The 18,481-nt window shown below is 38.7% G+C and overlaps 1 protein-coding gene across 15 annotated transcripts in view; it reads right to left on the bottom strand.

Moving 5' to 3' along the window:
- Positions 1-17,024, bottom strand: part of LUC7L2 (LUC7 like 2, pre-mRNA splicing factor) — a 61,855-nt gene extending 44,831 nt beyond the window's left edge. Inside the window, exons 1-5 of one of the 15 annotated variants that reach the window (XM_059171991.1) lie at positions 16,443-17,024; positions 13,423-13,506; positions 13,229-13,316; positions 5,887-5,963; positions 1,109-1,203 (exon numbers count right to left, since the gene is read on the bottom strand). In XM_059171991.1, coding sequence (XP_059027974.1) covers positions 1,109-1,203; positions 5,887-5,963; positions 13,229-13,316; positions 13,423-13,440 — 278 coding nt within the window. In that variant the 5' untranslated portion in view covers positions 13,441-13,506; positions 16,443-17,024. Of the gene's footprint in view, positions 1-1,108; positions 1,204-2,836; positions 2,908-5,886; positions 5,964-13,228; positions 13,390-13,422; positions 13,507-16,442 lie in introns of those variants that run through there. The other 14 variants (XM_059171989.1, XM_059171990.1, XM_059171995.1 and 11 more) reach the window with 14 other exon arrangements.
- Between the last annotated feature and the right edge of the window lie 1,457 nt (positions 17,025-18,481).

Raw genomic sequence — 18,481 nt, 5'->3', positions numbered from 1 at the left:
AGCGAGCACACACAGGCAGGCAGAGTGGCAGCAGAGGCAGAGGGAGAAGCAGGCTCCCTGCGGAGCAAGGAGCCCAATGTGGGACTCGATCCCAGGACGCTGGGATCATGACCTGAGCCGAAGGCAGCTGCTTAACCAACTGAGCCACCCAGGCGCCCCTCTTTTCTTTCTTTTAACCTAATACAGTTTTACAGTCTTTCCTACTGGAAAAAGACAGAGGTGTTTCCTATTGTATATGCCCTTGATTTCTGTTAGAGCTATTTAACTTCTCCTATCCAGAAGAAACCACTCATTTAGAATACTTTAACTACAGGAACTCATCATGTCTGAAAATGGACCAGAAATCTTTTCTTCATTTCAGTCATTCCAGGCAAGTGAGAAATAAAACCAGCTAAATGTTTAGCTCCTACTAGTCTTCCTCCACCACCACATGTAGCCTGTGAAGGAAAGCTCTTGCACTGAGTAATCATTTCAACCAAACCCCAAAGTCAGAAAATCAGATCCTCTCTTCCATTTAAATAGGTCCATCACCATGTGATTTATCTTTCAAATTAAAATGACAATACTCCAAGGTCAACCAACATCACTAGATATAGAATCTAAGTAAGCTTTACATTATTAGGAGTCAGAAATATAAATGCATTTTAAGTGACACTACTAGCAAATTAAGTTGTATGAATTTAAATATTTGCGACGTTTTCCTCTCTGACTTCCACAATATATAATGTGCACAAATCTAAACATGTAATGCGCTAGACGTAAGTCTATTCTGATCAACAGTAAAGAAAACTATTTTAAAAGTTGTTTCTATAATTTCAGAACTGAAAGTGCAACTACAGCATAAAAATTGCCTCTATATTCCAAATAAGAAGTGTTTTTTCAAAAATTTCTCTGAAGAATTGAAATAATTATAAAGCAAAGGATAACAAGACTTTTTGGAGGAATTCCATTTTTGCAGATTTAAATCATCAACTTCAATAAACAATATAAGAGATGTAAATCCCTCCTATAAACCTTTTTAAAAGGTGACAAGGAATTAAGTCTTTTTCAAGTAGTTCATTTCTGTAGGATATCAATAATCAAACAGTATAATTTAATAAATACGTACAGTTCCAGAGAGGACATCGTGGGGACAACAGTTGAGAAGGTGACTCTTGCATACTCTGTCATCACTGAATTTGATTCGTTGACGAGTAGTATCTCCTGTAATATAGGAAAGTTAATAACATTCAAGGTTAGACAACTAGAAAATACTTATTTTCTGAGAGCCCTACTATCGCTAGCTTTTTCTGTGTGGCTATACACACATATATTTATTTATAAATCAGCTCAAGAGGGATTAGTTTTTTATATAATATCCTACAGAAAAACTATCTTAGACATGCAGTTGCAGTATGTGTACTGCACATGTAATTCAAATAGTCAAAGTGGGAAAGCAATGCATTCTGTTAAACAGAGTACTTCAGGAAAGCATAGGATACAGAGCAGGAATGGACTTTTAAGATTATGGAGTCCAACTCCTTTACATTGCAGATGATGAAACTGAGGCCCCAAGAGGTTAAGTGACTTGCAGCAGACCCACAAGGAAGTTTCTACTGGTATACAGGGTTCCCTACTTGACGCTAAGCATAGATTTATTTTGTAATTATTTACATTAATTGAAAAACATAAAAAGTAATCTTGCAAACATTGCATACACACTGCGAATCCCCACTGAACCCCAGACGCCATTTCTTCCACTATTTTGTTCCAGCTGAAGTGTCTCCCTTTTGCTGCTGGGATGAGTTAGAGAGGGTAGAATAGCATGTTTAAGAGTGTACAAACCTGGAAGAAGGACTTACACACCAGTCAGACAAAGGCACATTGCCCAAATGAAACGTTAACTTTAATGCCTCCAAAGGTACCATACCTTCAAATTTTAGGTGATCTGTGCTACATATGGCCAAACCTGGTACATTTAAATTTATTCTGTCTTCATGTAACACAATACACCTCCTAAGCAACAGAAGCATCCAAGCTCCTAGTCAAATATGCCTATCTAACTCAAACTTTAAAGAGTCTAAGAAAAAGAAAGGTAACTAGCTCTAGTAACAATATATAGAGGTTAGTTACAATTTTTTTGCTTAGAATCTCTTTGGAAAAAAAGAAAAAAAAAAACTCTTAAGGACATTTTTTCTATGTAGAATGATAAGCCCTAAGAAATGTAGGTGTTTTATTTTAGCCTTAAATTGATATCATCATTGATGAATGAAAACCTACTGATGAATTACTGAAGCGAGAACTGTTGGTACCAAAAGAGATTGTAAATACCTCTGTACTTAACATGATGCTTGAGGCACTCCAAAAACTCATCTAGAAGTGATTCAATTATTTAAATCAATTTGTTTTTCACATGTGAATAACAGAAAGGTTAAACCTTTGCCCCTTTCACATGGACTTTGACGTTACTTCACATGGACATGACATTACTTTGAAGAACTTAATGCGAAGTCAACTAAATATGTCATTTTTAGGTGGGGTAAGATTTTGTTCAAATTGTTTTAACTCCGTTAAAAAGACTTAAAGAAAATTCTCATTTGTAATCACGGTATATAAAATTTAAGAAAAGTAATTTATAGCTAAAATGATAGCTTCAGAGCAGTTCAACAATAGGTTTTCTAGAGGCTAATCTCTAGTTAAAGTAGGTTATTTTTGACACCACAATTTGGAATAAATCATTTAGTGTTCACGCCTGCTACTATAATAAAGGTTATTTTGATGGTCCTTTTTTCCTTTTAAACACAACTGCTTTTGTTCCACATTCATTAACACATCTGAAAAGTTAGTGATAACTCACGGCTCGGCGAATGCGGGGCCTTTCTGACACTCCCTTGCAGATTGAAGTAGGCAGGCATAGATACATTGAACCTTTACAAATAAAACAAGGGGCCAGATTGTTCAGTTTGTATAGAATAGACTCTGCCAGCAATTTCAATACAGCATCTAGAAGTACATGTTGACTGTAAAGATTCTTGTATATGAAAACAAAAGTGAACAAAATCAGGGTGTTTTGTTTTTTCAAAATATTGACTTAACAAGTGTAACCCTACATAAGAATATGACTGACCATAGGAAAAAGTCCAATGCTGAAACTCTGGGAAATGGTCTCTGGGCCAAGAGGGGCTTTAAAAAAATGCATTTTTAAACATTTTATGTCATTAAAACTTTGGTGAGGGCCGGGCGTAAGTTCACGTTAGAATGGTACTATGATAAGTAGCACCATAAGGGCAATGCTATATATTAGAGTCTTGGTTTTTTTGTTTTTTTGTTTTTTTTTTTTTGCTTACTGGTATGTAAGAAAAAATGTACCCAAATTATGTTAAGAATTTTAAAGATGATGTAACTTTTTTAAATAGGGGGAAAAAAACCCTTACATATCTAGGATTCTAACTACTACAATATCTAAGCTTTTTAGCATGCAACAACAATATTATTTCAATGCTATGTCAAACTAATGGCTCAGTAATATTATAAACCAGGCCTTAGAATAATACCAAGGTTCTTAGAAGTTTTACTAGTCAAACATTTTATGAAGTAGGGTGACTGTTTTTGCTTCAGAAATCACAACATTAAGTCTAACATTAAGATATATGTGCCCTGAAGACACAGCTATTAGGTACAATATAAACAATTCCAAATACGAATTTAGCAAACATTATCCCTACTGAGCTCTTACAAAAAGCATTATTTCTATAAATGTCAAGAAGCATTTTAAAGTAACTTCTCACAGCGTTAAGAGTGGTTGCTCTAGAGGCGCCTGGGTAGCTCAGTGGGTTAAGCGTCTGCCTTTGGCTCAGGTCATGATCTCAGGGTCCTGGGATCAAGCCCCGAGTCGGGCTCTCTGCTTGGCGGGGCCTCTCTTTCTCTGCCTGCCTCTCTGCCTACTTGTGATCTCTCTCCGTCTGTCTGTCAAATAAATAAAATATATTTTTTAAAAAAGAGTGCTTGCTCTATAAACATTTGATAAGTGCAAACACAATAAATACAGCTATCAAATATCAGCTTACACATTACGAAAACCTCTAAGACCAAGAAATAATAAAACCACTAATAATTTCAGATACAGAAATATCCCAAGATGGATTAGCAACTAAGTATCTGGTAAATGATATTTTTAAAGTTTTACTTAAGAGACTTTAAGGTTAACATCCTAAAATAATTTGGCTACATTACCATGCAGTACTTAATAAACTTATTTGGGCTTATGCCATGAAACGCTTAATTTAGCTAAACCAACAAAGAATTTTAAAATAAAAATACTGGTAATTTTGGTTTCTATCAAGGTATCTGGCCCAAACCATGTTTTTCAAAAGAAACTAGGTAAAGCAGTGCCCATTTAAAAAAAAAAAGGGGGGGGGGGGAGACTACAATTAATAGAAAATAATTATAAACCAAATCTTTTAATAAAAAGAATCACTTTATGAATTCAAATCTTTTATCTTTGGATTTTCTGGGCACATATTCATATAAAAATAACCTGAGTTAAAAAAAAAAACAGTTACCCTCTTACACTAACACTGGATCCAAATGATAGAATCAAACCTCTTAGTGCACATACCCCCTCTGTGCTAGTCAATGGGGTTACAAATAGGCATATAATTACAAGCTCTCTACCTTCAAGGAGTCCATGATGTTGATAGAGAAACAGGACAGTTAAATGAAATAACAAGTAATAAAGGTAGCATGACCCAAGAGCCAAATGGATGTCTCTAACAGTAGTACTTCAGGAATTCTAAGAGTAGAATGGCCACCAAGGATGGAGAGGTTAGAAAAGGCTTCATACAAAAAGCAGAAGCCAAAATTTAAAGAAAAGATAGAGGACTCAGACCACAAGAAAGAAGAAGAACATTTCAAACTGGAGTATTATCTTTAACAAACCTTATGTAGGCAGAAAGATTTAGGGAATAGTAAATACTCCAAGTCAAATTTGGCTTTGGCAAATGGCTACATGTGGAGGAATAGCAAAGCTAGGGCCAGAATAGCATTTTCTGAGTAAAACCTGATTTAATTTTTTTCTTCAATCCAGATGTTTAATGTGTAAACAAAGTTTTAAAAGTTTAAAAATAACAGGACAGAGATTAAACCAAGTTATTTGAGTTACAGCAATACAGTGTCCTACCCATAAAAACATGGAGGTTTCTCTACCCTGTAACCTCTACAATTATTAATTAGGCTTTGTACATAACTACAATCCAAGTTTTTAAAATTAGTAACTTGATTTGGAACTTTGGTAGGCAAAGTGTCCTTCATTTGACTGAAAGCATCAAAATTTCTGTTTAATATTTACTACTAAGCAACTAATTTCAGACTAACAACTTTCTTTAGTTCTCTCTTTGCTTCAACCTCTTCATGAGTTTCATACATTGTAATTTGTATTTGGGAATACCTGAGATGCAAGTATACCAACAAAAACTGGAATGCCTATTATTCTTCTCAAAGTTTCTCCATGAGTTAACAGGGCCTAACATGGTACTGAAGCAGTTTCACTTGGAGAATACAGATAGGCCACTCTGAAAAGGCAGCTCCAGCCCAGAATGTACTCAAATACTGCTATGCTCAAAATCCTCTTCAGTTTGTTGGGAGAGAAAAATAAGCCCACTGTAAATCCCAACACTGTTATTTTATGGTCCTGTCTCTTTTGAAACTGACTTAGACTTCAACAGTCGTAGTAACACTTAAAACTTCAGCCTAGATGGTATCTGACATCATTTTACATGGTGCATGCTATTTTCCCAATACCCACCCCCCTCCCAGTGCCACCACCCTCTCCCTCCCATACAAACAATAAATCAAATAAACTTTCATAGATTTAGGTGCTATTTTAAAAACATCAAAATTTTACTTTACCCATTCTCTCCGATGCTCCCTGTATTTTTTTAAGCTGTGAGTGGATGACCATGCTATGTGATCAACAACTGTGAAGGCTAAGCAAAAGTGAACTGAGTTTAGTATTGTAATTAAAAGAACCTTAAACTCTGTAATATTTGACATATATAATGGTATGCAGAATCCTTATTTTACTGCATATTATCAGGCATTAAGGCAAGCAATTTATAAAAACAACTAATTAGTATTTCTTTCGTATAGAATTAGCTTAGAACTTAGCTTAGGGAAAACAGAGAAAAATTCAATAGCACACAAAGCAAATGGAAGCAACCCCTAGCTTATAAATGGGGCCAGGAGAGAGAAAGCCCTCCCATATTCTCCAATGTGACAACCAAACCCCTCCCCACAGGTACACTTGTTAGGAGCCAAGTGTCACCACTGGGTTAAGACAGGATAGGTACATTCCCTCTGAAATAAAATCCATACCCCTCAGTGAAAGGAAAGGAGAGCAAGAAAAAGAGGTATATACCGATAGCTTAGTTTCTCATTTCCCTGTGCCCTCGGAATCATCAAATGTAGAGAAATGTTTCACCCTCTTATTACCACTTCTTGTAATATATCGGCTACTGAGTCCACCTAGTAACACAGAAACTCTATAAAGACTGGTGGCCAATTTCTAGTCTCATACAGGGCAGGAAGCCTGTCCCAGGAAGCCCTTGTCTTCAGGGGTGAAAGGAGATTCCTGCTGCACCATGACTGCTACACTGAAAAACCCATGTGATTACTTTTATAGTCTTCTCAAAGTTTCACATCAATTCCACTAACTTCTCTCACCTACCTTTGCTGTTCCTTTAGAATTCAGCCTAAAGCTCATCTATAAGAATGATCTGTAATTATCCTTTTAAAAAAACCTATTATTCCATGCATTGTTTACACACTTAGTTTAATTCACTGAATATTTATACAGTTGAAAGTACACAATTTGTTTTGTAAAATGACTCATTACCATGTCTTAATATATTGTGACTAGAGGGGTTTTGAAACAGTTAACACAACGTGATACATATCAAACTCTTCAGGAATGTATTTATTATGTACTCAAAGATGGCAGTGGAAAAAACCAATTATGGCATTGACCCTTCCAAATTAAGTCACTTCTATCTAACAGAACTTACAAAGCCATACCAAGTAAGTAGTAGCAAATTTATTTTCTCCCCAGAAAATGCAAAAATAAGGATACTATATGGTCCAGAAAGCTATCCCTCTTAATCTTTCCATAGGGTTCTGTAGGTTTATAATCACAAATAAGTACTACTATTACCCCTATGAGAACCCCCAAAACACACCCAGGCAATGCCCACTGTAGAGCTGCAATGCCCATTGCAGAAACTGCTAGAACAAGTTCATTCTTACTGAATATGATCAAAGATTAATAATGCTAAAGTTAACTTTTTAAATCTACCAGCCTGCTTATCTATGAAAATCCATGTAGGGGCACCTAGGTGGTTCAGTTATTAAGCGGCTGCCTTCAGCTCAGGTCATGATCCCAGGGTCCTGGGATGGAGCCCCACATCGGGCTCCCTGCTCAGTGGGAGCCTGTTTGTCCCTCTCCCAGTCCCCCTGCTTCTGTTCCCTCTGTTGCTGTGATTCTCTGTCAAAAAAATAAATAAATAAAATCTTAAAAAGAAAAAAAGAAAAGAATAACCATGTAACAGAATTGTAACCAATGAGACAGAGGAACAGCCCGGATATTAGGTGAAAAAGCTTACAGGATATTTAAGAATTAACAATGGTGATGGAGATGTGAGAACAGGAATACTAAAGTAGCTACATTCCAAGGGTTCTATTCCACCCCTAATCTTCTCTCATTACACAAGCAAAGACTCTTGGCCACAGCAGGGCTGGTGGTGGAAAGGCACTTTACGATATCTATCAACATGTTTCTCCTTTTAGATTTAAGAGATATATCAGAAAAGCCTGAATAAACTGTTACCTAAAAATGAAGTTCTAAAAGCAGATTATATAGAATGTGTTTTATGATATATGTCAGACAGGAAAGATGGTCATTAAAAAGCTGCAGCCTGCTAAATTTTCCATTTTGATACTTACTTGCAGAGCTGCAAATTCTGATACAGTAACACTTATACTGGGAATATCTGGTGCCCTCTATCATCCAGAACTTTCTATACACAAAACCAGAAGTAATGAAAGCTATCTCTGGCTATGAAGAAATAGCTGAAAAGAACCAAAGAGAAAGTGATTGGTTGATTTATCAAAAAGACAAATTCTTGTCAGCCGGCTATAGCAATAAAAGCTAAGCCTCCCCAAGGCTTAGCCTCCCCAAATCAAAAAATAGTGAAGGAAAGAAATAAGAAAAGAAATGAGAATATCAAAGGACAGAAGTGACAGACAACTCAATGATAAAGGAAGTTAAAATGAAAAACAGATTACAATGAAGGAGACTGAGCCTTGCAACTACTGAAACAACAGCAGAAATACTGTGTCACGCTGAATACACACCAAATTCACTAGAATGGCCTCTGGGGAAAGAACTGTGACTGTGAAGTGGAGAGAAGAACCTCATTTGCAATATTTTGTTTTGTTTTTAGTTTGAACAAAGTAACACTTGTTCACTCCTATAGGTGTCTGATAGTCTTCTGCATTTTTTTAAGTTTTTGCCAAATAAGACCCATACAATCAACATCATAGAATTCATCAATTAAAAATAAACATAATTGTTCATGTGTAAACCTTCATTTCCCACTAGCCTGTCAGTTTAGAGTCCTACATCACTACTTTACTGCAGATACAAAAGACAACAGAAACCCATGTGTCCATAATCTCTAAGGAAAAGAAGTAACTAAAGCAAATCAGCAACCTGGGGATATTCAGGAAAGAAAGATTCTATTCCTATTAACAATTATTATACTCTAAAACACATCAGCCAGTAAATAAAGAGAACACTATGTCCAGGGAAGTATCCTTTTAATACCATGAGGAAAGTAAAATAACATGGGAATTTCTCAAAATACGACCACATGGTTTCCAGAATCAACTATTATTCTAGCAAGCTTGTCCTGCTGTTCCCCTATCTGCAAGGTAAAACCACAGCCACCTCACCCACAGTTTCTAGTCCAGGGGTTAATCTTTTATAAGTAGCCTTTCCCAGAGCCAGGCACCTTTCCACATGCCCCTTGTGAAACAGGTTGGTGAAGTCCTGCAGAACTGCTGGCTACCATTGGCCAAACCACTACTGAGGAGAGAGAATTCAAGCTAAATAAAGTAATTTCACCCTTGAGGACTAGACGAACCTCTAGGGATACTAGATCGCTCCATCTCACAGGTATGTGCTTCTTCTGGTCATTTCTACTTCAGGGCTTTGGTATGTAGTTAAAACAGCTTTTTCTTTCACTAGAACGGTATTTTCCAAAGCATGAGATTTATACAAAAGATGATTTTAGGTGTTATCCAATTTCACCAACAGGATTTCACCAACATTTTAAGCACCACTGAATTATTTAGTGATTATCATCATGATTAACTTTAGAAGTACACGATCAAGTCCATACCTCTAATAAGGTAATGTTTAACATGTGTGACAACAGAGTCTAAGCTTTTTCTTGAATTTTTTTGAGCCCAAGTTTTATCTCTTAAAATATCATATTGTTGGGGAGCTTGGGTGGCTCAGTAGTTAAGTGTCTGCCTTTGGCTCAGGTCATGATCTTAGGGTCCTGGGATCAAGCCCTGCTTCAGGCTCCTTGTTCAGCAGGAAGTCTGCTTCTTCCTCTCCTACTCTCCCTCGTTGTATTCCCTCTCTCTGTCAAATAAATAAGTAAAATCTTGAAAAAAAATATTTAAAAAAATATCATGTTGTTCTCTTTGTATTTTTCTGGTGACATAAATTTTCATTTTAAAATTAAGTTTTTAGAAAGTGAGTTTATGTTTAGAAAATATTAAATAAACAGAAAATAGGGTTAAAAAACAGTCAAGGTGGTATGTGAGACGAACATTTGGGAAACACTTATCTAGAACAGAGTTTTTCAAACTTTTATTGCACATAAGAATCAGGTAGAAGGTTGTTTAAATCACAGATTATTGGCTCCAATCCCCAGAATTTCTGGAGTCAGCCCAAGAATTTGCATTTCTAACAAGTCTCCAGGTACTGCTAAAGTCTGCGGACCACATTTTGAGAATCACTCACCAAAACAGTGGTCAACAAGCTTTTTCCTAAAGGGCCAGACAGCAAACATTTCAAACTCGCCAGCTATAGAGATCTCTTGCAACTACTCAACTCTGCTGTTTCAAGGAAAAGCAGCAAAAGACAGTAGGTACACAAATGGGCATGGCTGTATTCATATAAAACTTTATTTACAAAAAGCAGGTGGGCCACAGTACTAATCCTGATCTAAAATATACCTTCAAATAACTAAAAAAGGGTATACTGCGTAATCTAGTAACAGGACAAAATAAAGAGGCAGTGAACAGTTAAGTATCCCATAGATAATAACCAATTAATATCCAACTTATTTTATTAAAAGGTAAAACTCTGGAAAGTTTTACTCTGAAAGAGAAAACTGAAGTCTCAAGAAGATAAAAACAAAACAATTTACCATGCATTCAAGAGACATGACAAAAGACTCAGCAAGGGCATCTGGTTAAATTCTTTTCATGTTGAATCACACAGGTCAAACATCAATGCACATGGTTCACAACTAAATTAGAACATATGGATCAATATCTAGTGAACTTTCTTGTTTTTTTAATAAAAAAAATTTTTAAAGACCCCTTTCGCTAGCCCATATTAAAAGAGCAAAATACATTTACTCAGTTTTTTTTTTAAAGATTTTATTTATAATTTATTTGACAGGCAGAGATCACAAGTAGGCAGAGAGAGAGAAAGAGGTGGAAGCAGGCTCCCAGGACCCTGAGATCATGACCTGAGCCGAAGGTGGAAGCTTTAATCCCACTGAGCCACCCAGGCGTCCCCATTTACTCAGTTTTTACAAAACTACTCTATAACCTCAGTCACCTTACAAAAACTGATTAACTGATGTATTTTGGCCTTGCTTCCAATTTTTACCCTAGCGGCTACTACTGCATGAGAATTTAAACCAAAAAGGTACAGAATGACTTTTCTGCAGGTGAATTCACAAGATTCCTGTCAGAAATGTACCCTCTTACTCCCTCATTCCTTCTCCAGCAAAATGTTCCAACTTTCTTCAACTTGTCTACAATTTCTTAGTTGACTGACTGAGTGGTTAAAACAATCGTTTATTCGTTTATAAGGTACTTCCTTGTAGACTATACTAATAGCCCCAGGTTTGTAGGATTCAATCCATTTCATGTACCTTTCTAGAATTCCATCCTTGAGGAGCATTTCCCTCACTGATCTAGTTTTGCCCACACTTAGGTGACCTTCAGTTTTAAGCCATCTACCTATCTTTGCAACCCCATCGCTTGCCTGAACTCTTAGCAACGTCAAGCTTTAATGTCTGTATAAACCACCGAGTACTCAACACCACTATCTGACTCATTAAGACCATGATCCATGACACCTTTCCTACCTATGATGAACGTGCAGCTCACCACCATTTTTCCTCATGTAACATCTTATCCAAATCAAAGCATTTATTTGTTGCTTACAGAGCTTATGTAGTGATAAACAAAATGATTTTTCTTTGGTTTCCATTTATTTCTTTATTCTTTACCCAAAGTAAAAGAATATCTCACAAGCATAGGCTTCCTTGAGGAAAGCTAAATGACTATAGAGAATCCAAGAAGAAAACAAGATTACATGAAATGATACCATTACTATTTTCTGGACTGTTTTGCAGACAAATATTCAGAGTTCAAAATGTAAAATGAATTAAACTTTGTTTAAAATAGACTCACCATATGGATGTTAACAGGGCTTTCACTGCTTTGATATGCCTGAACCTCTGAGCCAAATATTCAGCAGAACTCTTATTTAGCCTGATGTTTAACTACTGTTTAACCTTATTTTTGCCAAAATTTCTTAAGTTAAAAGAATTACAAGCTCTGGAGTAAGATATACCCCATTATTATTTTTTAAAATGTGTGCTTATACATTAAAGGCTATGCCTCCTTCACTTATAATGAACAATCCAAGTGGAATAGAATGGTATACAACTGACCAAGAAATAAATATGGCTCATTATGCTAATGAGAAAAATTAAAAAAAAATGCTCTCAATGTTGATGACAAGTCAAGAAACACAGATTACAGTAAAGATGACTTTATGAAGAAAATCCACTGAAGATAACACTGCTATCTTTGATTCAATGATTTATTTTGCAGAAAGGCAGCAATGTCATACTATCCTACAGGTTCAAGTTACGAATCACTAAACTTATATTAGGAACAAGTAAATGATTTACTGAACTTTATTTTCCTGGTTACCTCCTAGGATGAGTAGTACCTTTTATTTTACATTCTATAAAACTACTATACAATGTAACTGACAAATTATGACTAAATGTACTCTATTAACTAAGGAAACACATCACTGTATGTTTAGAAGGATTACCCTAAAAAATAGGTACAATTATCTGAAAGCTTTAACTTGCCCTAGACATTCCCTAACCATAATGGGCAACTAATACTGCAATAAAATTCTATTGTTTTCCACATTCTATTAATTCACTGGTCGCTTGGGACATGAACTACAGAAAGGGAAGATGCTGGGGATGATTGTCATTCCCGGCCTGTTTTAACCTTTCCAAGATGATCTCTGCCATTTAAAGGTTGTAAGTAATTTAAAAATATGGAGTCCTCAAACTACTTCTCTAAATTCCCTGGTTTCTAAACTTAGGATATAATCTAAATTCATGCCCACAATTTTGTTTAATTCCTCTCCCTTGTACCTTGCCAGGCCTTTTAGGGGTCAGGACCAGAGGCTTATAACCAAAGTCTATTTGCTGGCAAAAGTTTTAGCTAAGGGACATTTCTGCAATTAACCAAACTCAGAAAAAATAACTAGTCTATGCAAGGACACGAGTTCCTCCAACTGTCACATAGACAATTCTCAAATTGCTGCTTGAATTCTCCTTTGCTGATCCTCCCTCCTTTCAAATGGACTATACTCAGGGAAAAAAAACATTATCCCTCTCCCTTCTACTAATGCCAACAACTACAACAAAAAGGTATTTATAAAGTTTAATTTACCTCGAACTTCAGATAAAATAACATACTAATTTATATCTACTTATGGTTCCTCTCTCCTAAAGAAACTTAAAATATACTTATTTTTCAACATTTTTTGAGTGTAACATAGGAAATTATTTGGTTTCCCATTTAACAGATTATTGATTTAACTTGAGGCAAAAAAGGTTAAGTGACTTACCCAAGGTTACAATTAGAGGTACAGCTGGGGCTAGAAACCAGGTCTCCTGAGTCTCAGCCCAGGGCTCTTTTTCCTTAGCCCATGATGCCTTATCAGAAAAATCCAAATACAGTGAGACCCCCAGTTACATGGGTATGAGTTACACTGATTCACATATACAAACTTTATATAGTGTGACCAATGTTTCAACTCACGCGGTACCCTGCTTCCATTTATGCAGTATGCCAGGCATCGGCACGATTTTCAGTGGCACACAGGCGGTTGCCACCACCAGGGCCCTAGGCAAAATTGCAAAGAAGGCAAAGTTTGTCTTTGGCCCTCCCACCACCCTTATGCATTCCTCTCCCACCACCTGGTCAACCCCCTGCCCAGCCTCCCAGCACCATCATGCTGCCCTCTGGTGTCCAACGCCCCCCACTTCCACCACTCACCCAAGACTGTCCTTTCTGGGAGTGCCCAGTGATCCAAAATTACCTCTCCATTTCCCTGACACTAAAATTCCTATTTCTGAGAATTTCAATAAAGATTAGGTAATCTACAGGATTAGCTGAATTAAGTAACTCAAAATAAGGTACTTTTAATAGACTTACATCTCCAAAGAGCTTAAAAAAGAACTTAATAAAAACTGAGTTGGGAGAAGGGAAGAAGGAATAAGTATTTTTATTGGTGGAGGAGACGGGAAGGTGAAAGGGAAACAAAGTTTTCCCAGTGCCCTAGGCCTCTTGTGCCACTTCAGATTCCCTCAGAGACAGGACACTAAAGGTTGAGGAGGGGTTATTACAACCTTGAGTCACACAGTCCCAGAAGACAGTAGCTGTTTTATAGTCAGTCTCTGGAATGATTGTTTTAAGGGGGGGGGGAGCATAACTGCCTTAAACACACCCTCCCCTACCTACCTTTTCCATCTCTCTCCCACCTCTTGGATCCCCATTTTCACCTCTAGTGCCAAAGACACCCAACAGCATTCCCTGTAAGCTGTTCCTTTGTCCAATACAAAGTTTCCATTTTATGGTTTTAAAATTATATGGTGTTATTCAGGAACGTATTCTCCTACCCCTGGATAACTTGAAGTTGACTGTATGCTAAAGAAGAACAATCCTAATTATTTAAAGGTCCTGAATCGTAAGATGAAATATGTAAACTCATTATCTGGTCAGGAAAAGAATGTTCTGATTCTTATCTTGTATACATAAAAGAACTAATATGGATATCTAAAAAAACATTCATTTCTTTTCCTTCAAAGTAGTAGGTTTCTTACTTCTGGCCCAACACAGCAGTGAAAATCCAGTCATTTCAGCTAAATAATATCGTGGACTCGTTAACATGAGTTCATTGGTAAATCCTCTTAGTCTGGAGGCAAAAAAAATCCGGTAACATTCACATAAAAAATGTAAATTTATCTGTATACAAAGCAGAATGGATTTTAAGAAATCCATGTTTCTGCTGACTACACACACAAGAATATATTTATATATATATGTTTTGTTTTTTTTTTTTAATGTAGCTTTGCAATACTAGATTGGCTACCTCATTTGGAAATGTATCAGATGATATCAGGTGACAGCAATTACTTTGATCCAACTACCCTCCCAGTGAAATCAGAAAATTCAATCCATGCAGAAGGTACCAAAAATGGTACCCATCTAGGATTAAAAGATTCATGTAAAATCTTAAATGATTTTCTTACTTTTATTACAAAAATTAGTTACTTTGTCGGCTAAAATCCTGAATTAGGTCCCTTCCCAATACGGTCTTCATTATGGAAAAGGAGCAATGTTAAGACATGCTGTAGTTATAAAATAACCATTCTTAGATATCTAACAGTGAAAAATGAACATGTAAAAAGTTCCAGGGGCAATTTTAATTAATGTTAACTTTCAAGGGTTTACTACACAAAATTCATTTCCTTCCCAATTTCCCCTCCTCTCTACACAACCACAAGTAGGTTTGCCACAACTCGAACTATTTGTCTGTACGTCCTATTTAAGACAAATTCCCAATATGGGCTTTTATGAAAACTGAACTGTGAATCCTGAAAAGCCATTCTCTGTATGCACTGCGAAAAATACCTCAATTCAGTACATTTTTTTAAATCTACTCACATATTTTGCTGCAAAGTATTCAAGAAAATTACAAGAGCAACTTAAAAATATAAGTGTGCCTTTTTTCTTACGCCAAGCAATTTAAGTAACTTTTCAAGAAAAAAGCATTTGTTTAATGGCTAAGAAACGATCTGCTAAACAAGCAACATAAAAATAAGCAAGTGTTTTGCTTTTAAGAAAGTACTGAACTAGACCTTTCCTCTGTATTAGCATTATTTGAGCTCAATTTGATAATACATTGTCATCATCACCAAAAAAGCAAAAGCATTTCATCTTTTTACTTAGAAATTCTCTTTAAGACAAAAATATCCGCAATTAGTAATTTTCTACACAAATTCTAACCTAAGTGTCTAAAAGGACCGTTGTTTCCCTCAATTCTATTTCACTGGGCACATTTTCAAAATGGTTCTATTTGGGGGCACATGCAAGATTTGTCAATATTTACTGAACAAAGCTTTTATTAAATTCTCTAACAAAATGGAGGTCTCTCGGAAAAAAACAAGCCGTAACATTTCTTTTCACAAAATGGGGCCAAACACACCCACTTCAAGAAACCATGGTTTGGGTCAGATTTTTCCATAAGGATTGTTTCCGTGGGGAGCGAGAGTACACTTCTGGGACTGGGTTCCTAGTGAAGCTTCTCTCCGGACCCAGGTAAGGGGGGGTGGGGTGGGGTGGGGCAATTCTCTCCGCATGCTCTGGAGGGCGGCGGCGAGGGACGATCCCAAAGCTCAGGCTTAAGGAATTCAGGGGGAGGAGGCCTTAGCGGTTCACCGGTACCTAATCAGCCACAAAACGGGATGACCGACTACGCCAAGAGAGACGAGGGCTCTGCCGTCCCAGACAAGTCAACATTGAATCTCAAACTCTCCTTTCTGCCTCCAGGCCCCGCCTGACCCCATTGGCAGCAGTTCCCGCCAATCCGCTCGGTCACCGCCCCCCAAGCCCGCCTGCCCAGCCCTGATTGGATGGGACGGGAGCCGGGACCTCGTGTTACCAATCTGGGAGCCCCTTACTCAGCCACACACGCAAGCCCAGGTACGCCCGAGGAGCCCCTTCCTCTCGCTTTCCCCGTCCCCTCCCCCACCCCCAGGGCACTGGCAGACACTTACCGTCCCGGGAGGTGCCCATCAACTGGTCCAGCATTGCGCGCATCTGGGCCTGCGCCGACATGGCGGCGGCGTAGCAAGCGGGCGGGGGTGGGGCGCAGACCGGGCCCTCTCGGGCAGGGGGGACAGGGGAAGGGGTGGGGGAAGGTGAGACGCTGTCTCAGTTGCCGCCGCCGCCGCCGCCTCAAGGCGTGTGGAAAGGGAGCCGCAGGGCTTGTAGGAGAGTCCCGACTGCGCTCCTCACGACGATGTGTAAGAAGAAGGCAGCAGCCCCCGAAAGCAGCCCTCGTTCCCTCACTCTCCGTCGGCTCTTGGGATAGAAGCGGTACGTGCTAAGCAAGCTCTCGCCTCCAACACCGCCACCCGCCAGAAGCCGTCGGCCCCCCCCTTCAAGCTCTGACGCCGCTCGCCGCCGCCGTCGTCGGGACGTGAGCGCGCACGCTCCTCGCGCTTAGTTGTTTCCCGCGGGGGCTCCACCAACTGGCGTCCAACTGTATTTGCTCCACCCGCCCCGCCCAGGAGAGAGTTCCACCCTAACGGCTCTGGGGCGCGTGCACGCGAACTTCTCCCGCCCCTTCCCCCCAGATCTCGCGAGACTCTGGTTATCAAACGACCCTCGAGCCGGATCCGCCCGAGGCGGCAAACCTCACGCTACCAGCTGCAAGTGGGCCAGGGCTGCGCGGCACTATGCTGTGCTGGCGAAACAGACCCAGATTAGCAAATGTGCCAGAGGGCTATCCCGAGTCGAAAGTGCGTGGAGACCTTGCCCGTTGGTTCGACTGAGGTTAGCAGTCTTAGTAGCTAATAGAGGCGTATTTCTAATGATTATTCGCTGCCCAATTAACTCGTTTTCAGGGGCTCACCCAGAATACTGTACGCTCCACGTTTCCTCACTGCTGCCTTGACCTCCTCCAAAAGGAGCCCTCGAGTTGTGAAATCCGGGTCATTTCTCTTCCTCTATGCATAGAGGCTTAACAGCACTCCCCACCCCATTAGGATAAATTAAGTTCAGGAAATATCACCTGAAATTAATACACTAGGAAACATGATCTAACCCATTCAGACTGATTATGATCATTTTTAACGGGAAGCTGTTGGGCTAAATTTGGAACTATAAAAATTCAGCAGTATCCTCAGGAAAGGTGATTTTGTAGAAAGTTTCTTTTTCCTGCTTAAAAGATAAGTTTGAAGAATAAGGCCTTTTCAGTGTATTGGCAGCACTGACAGTGGGGGGAAAAAGCCTGTGTGGTCATAGCTTGCCATCACCTTGGATTTAAAATTTTAGTCAAGTGATTGCTAACTAGAACTTTAAGCAATTTATTCCTTAATCTCGTATTTATAGATCTAAACACACATACCTCATAACATTGTTGTGACTAAATAAGCTAACAGAAAATGCTGAGCTTGATATTTTGACTTTTTTATAAAATATTAATTACTTAAAATAAGACATAGGTACTTCCTAGATACTTGGAAAAGTAATGGTAACATTTTTTCATTAAAAATTTATGTGCCGGGGACGCCTGGGTGGCTCAGTTGGTTAAGCAGCTGCCTTCGGCTCGGGTCATGATCCCAGCGTGCTGGGATCGAGTCCCACATCTGGGCTCCTTGCTCGGCGGGGAGCCTGCTTCTCCCTCTGCCTTTGCCTGCCATTCTGTCTGCCTGTGCTCGCTTTCTCCCCCTCTCTCTCTGATAAATAAATAAAATCTTAAAAAAAAAAATTCTGTAAAAATTTATGCGCGGAGGGACACCTGGGTGGCTCAGTTGGTTGGACAACTGCATTCGGCTCAGGTCATGATCCCGGAATCCCGGGATGGAGTCCCACATCAGGCTCCCGGCTCCATGGAGAGTCTGCTTTCTCCCTCTGACTTTCTCCTCGCTCATGCTCTCTCTCACTGTCTCTCTCTCAAGTAAATAAATAATAAAATCTTTTAAAAAAAAAAAAATTTATGTGCGGAGCGCCTGGGTGGCTCAGTGGGTTCAGCTTCTGCCTTTGGCTGAGGTCATGATCTCAGGGTCCTGGAATTGAGCCCCGCATTGGG

This window comes from Mustela lutreola, chromosome 4, assembly GCF_030435805.1.
Source record: "Mustela lutreola isolate mMusLut2 chromosome 4, mMusLut2.pri, whole genome shotgun sequence".
NCBI classification, from domain to species: domain Eukaryota; kingdom Metazoa; phylum Chordata; class Mammalia; order Carnivora; family Mustelidae; genus Mustela; species Mustela lutreola.
The sequence above is the reverse complement of the archived record's forward strand: the minus strand, read 5'-3'. Positions and strand labels throughout refer to the sequence as shown.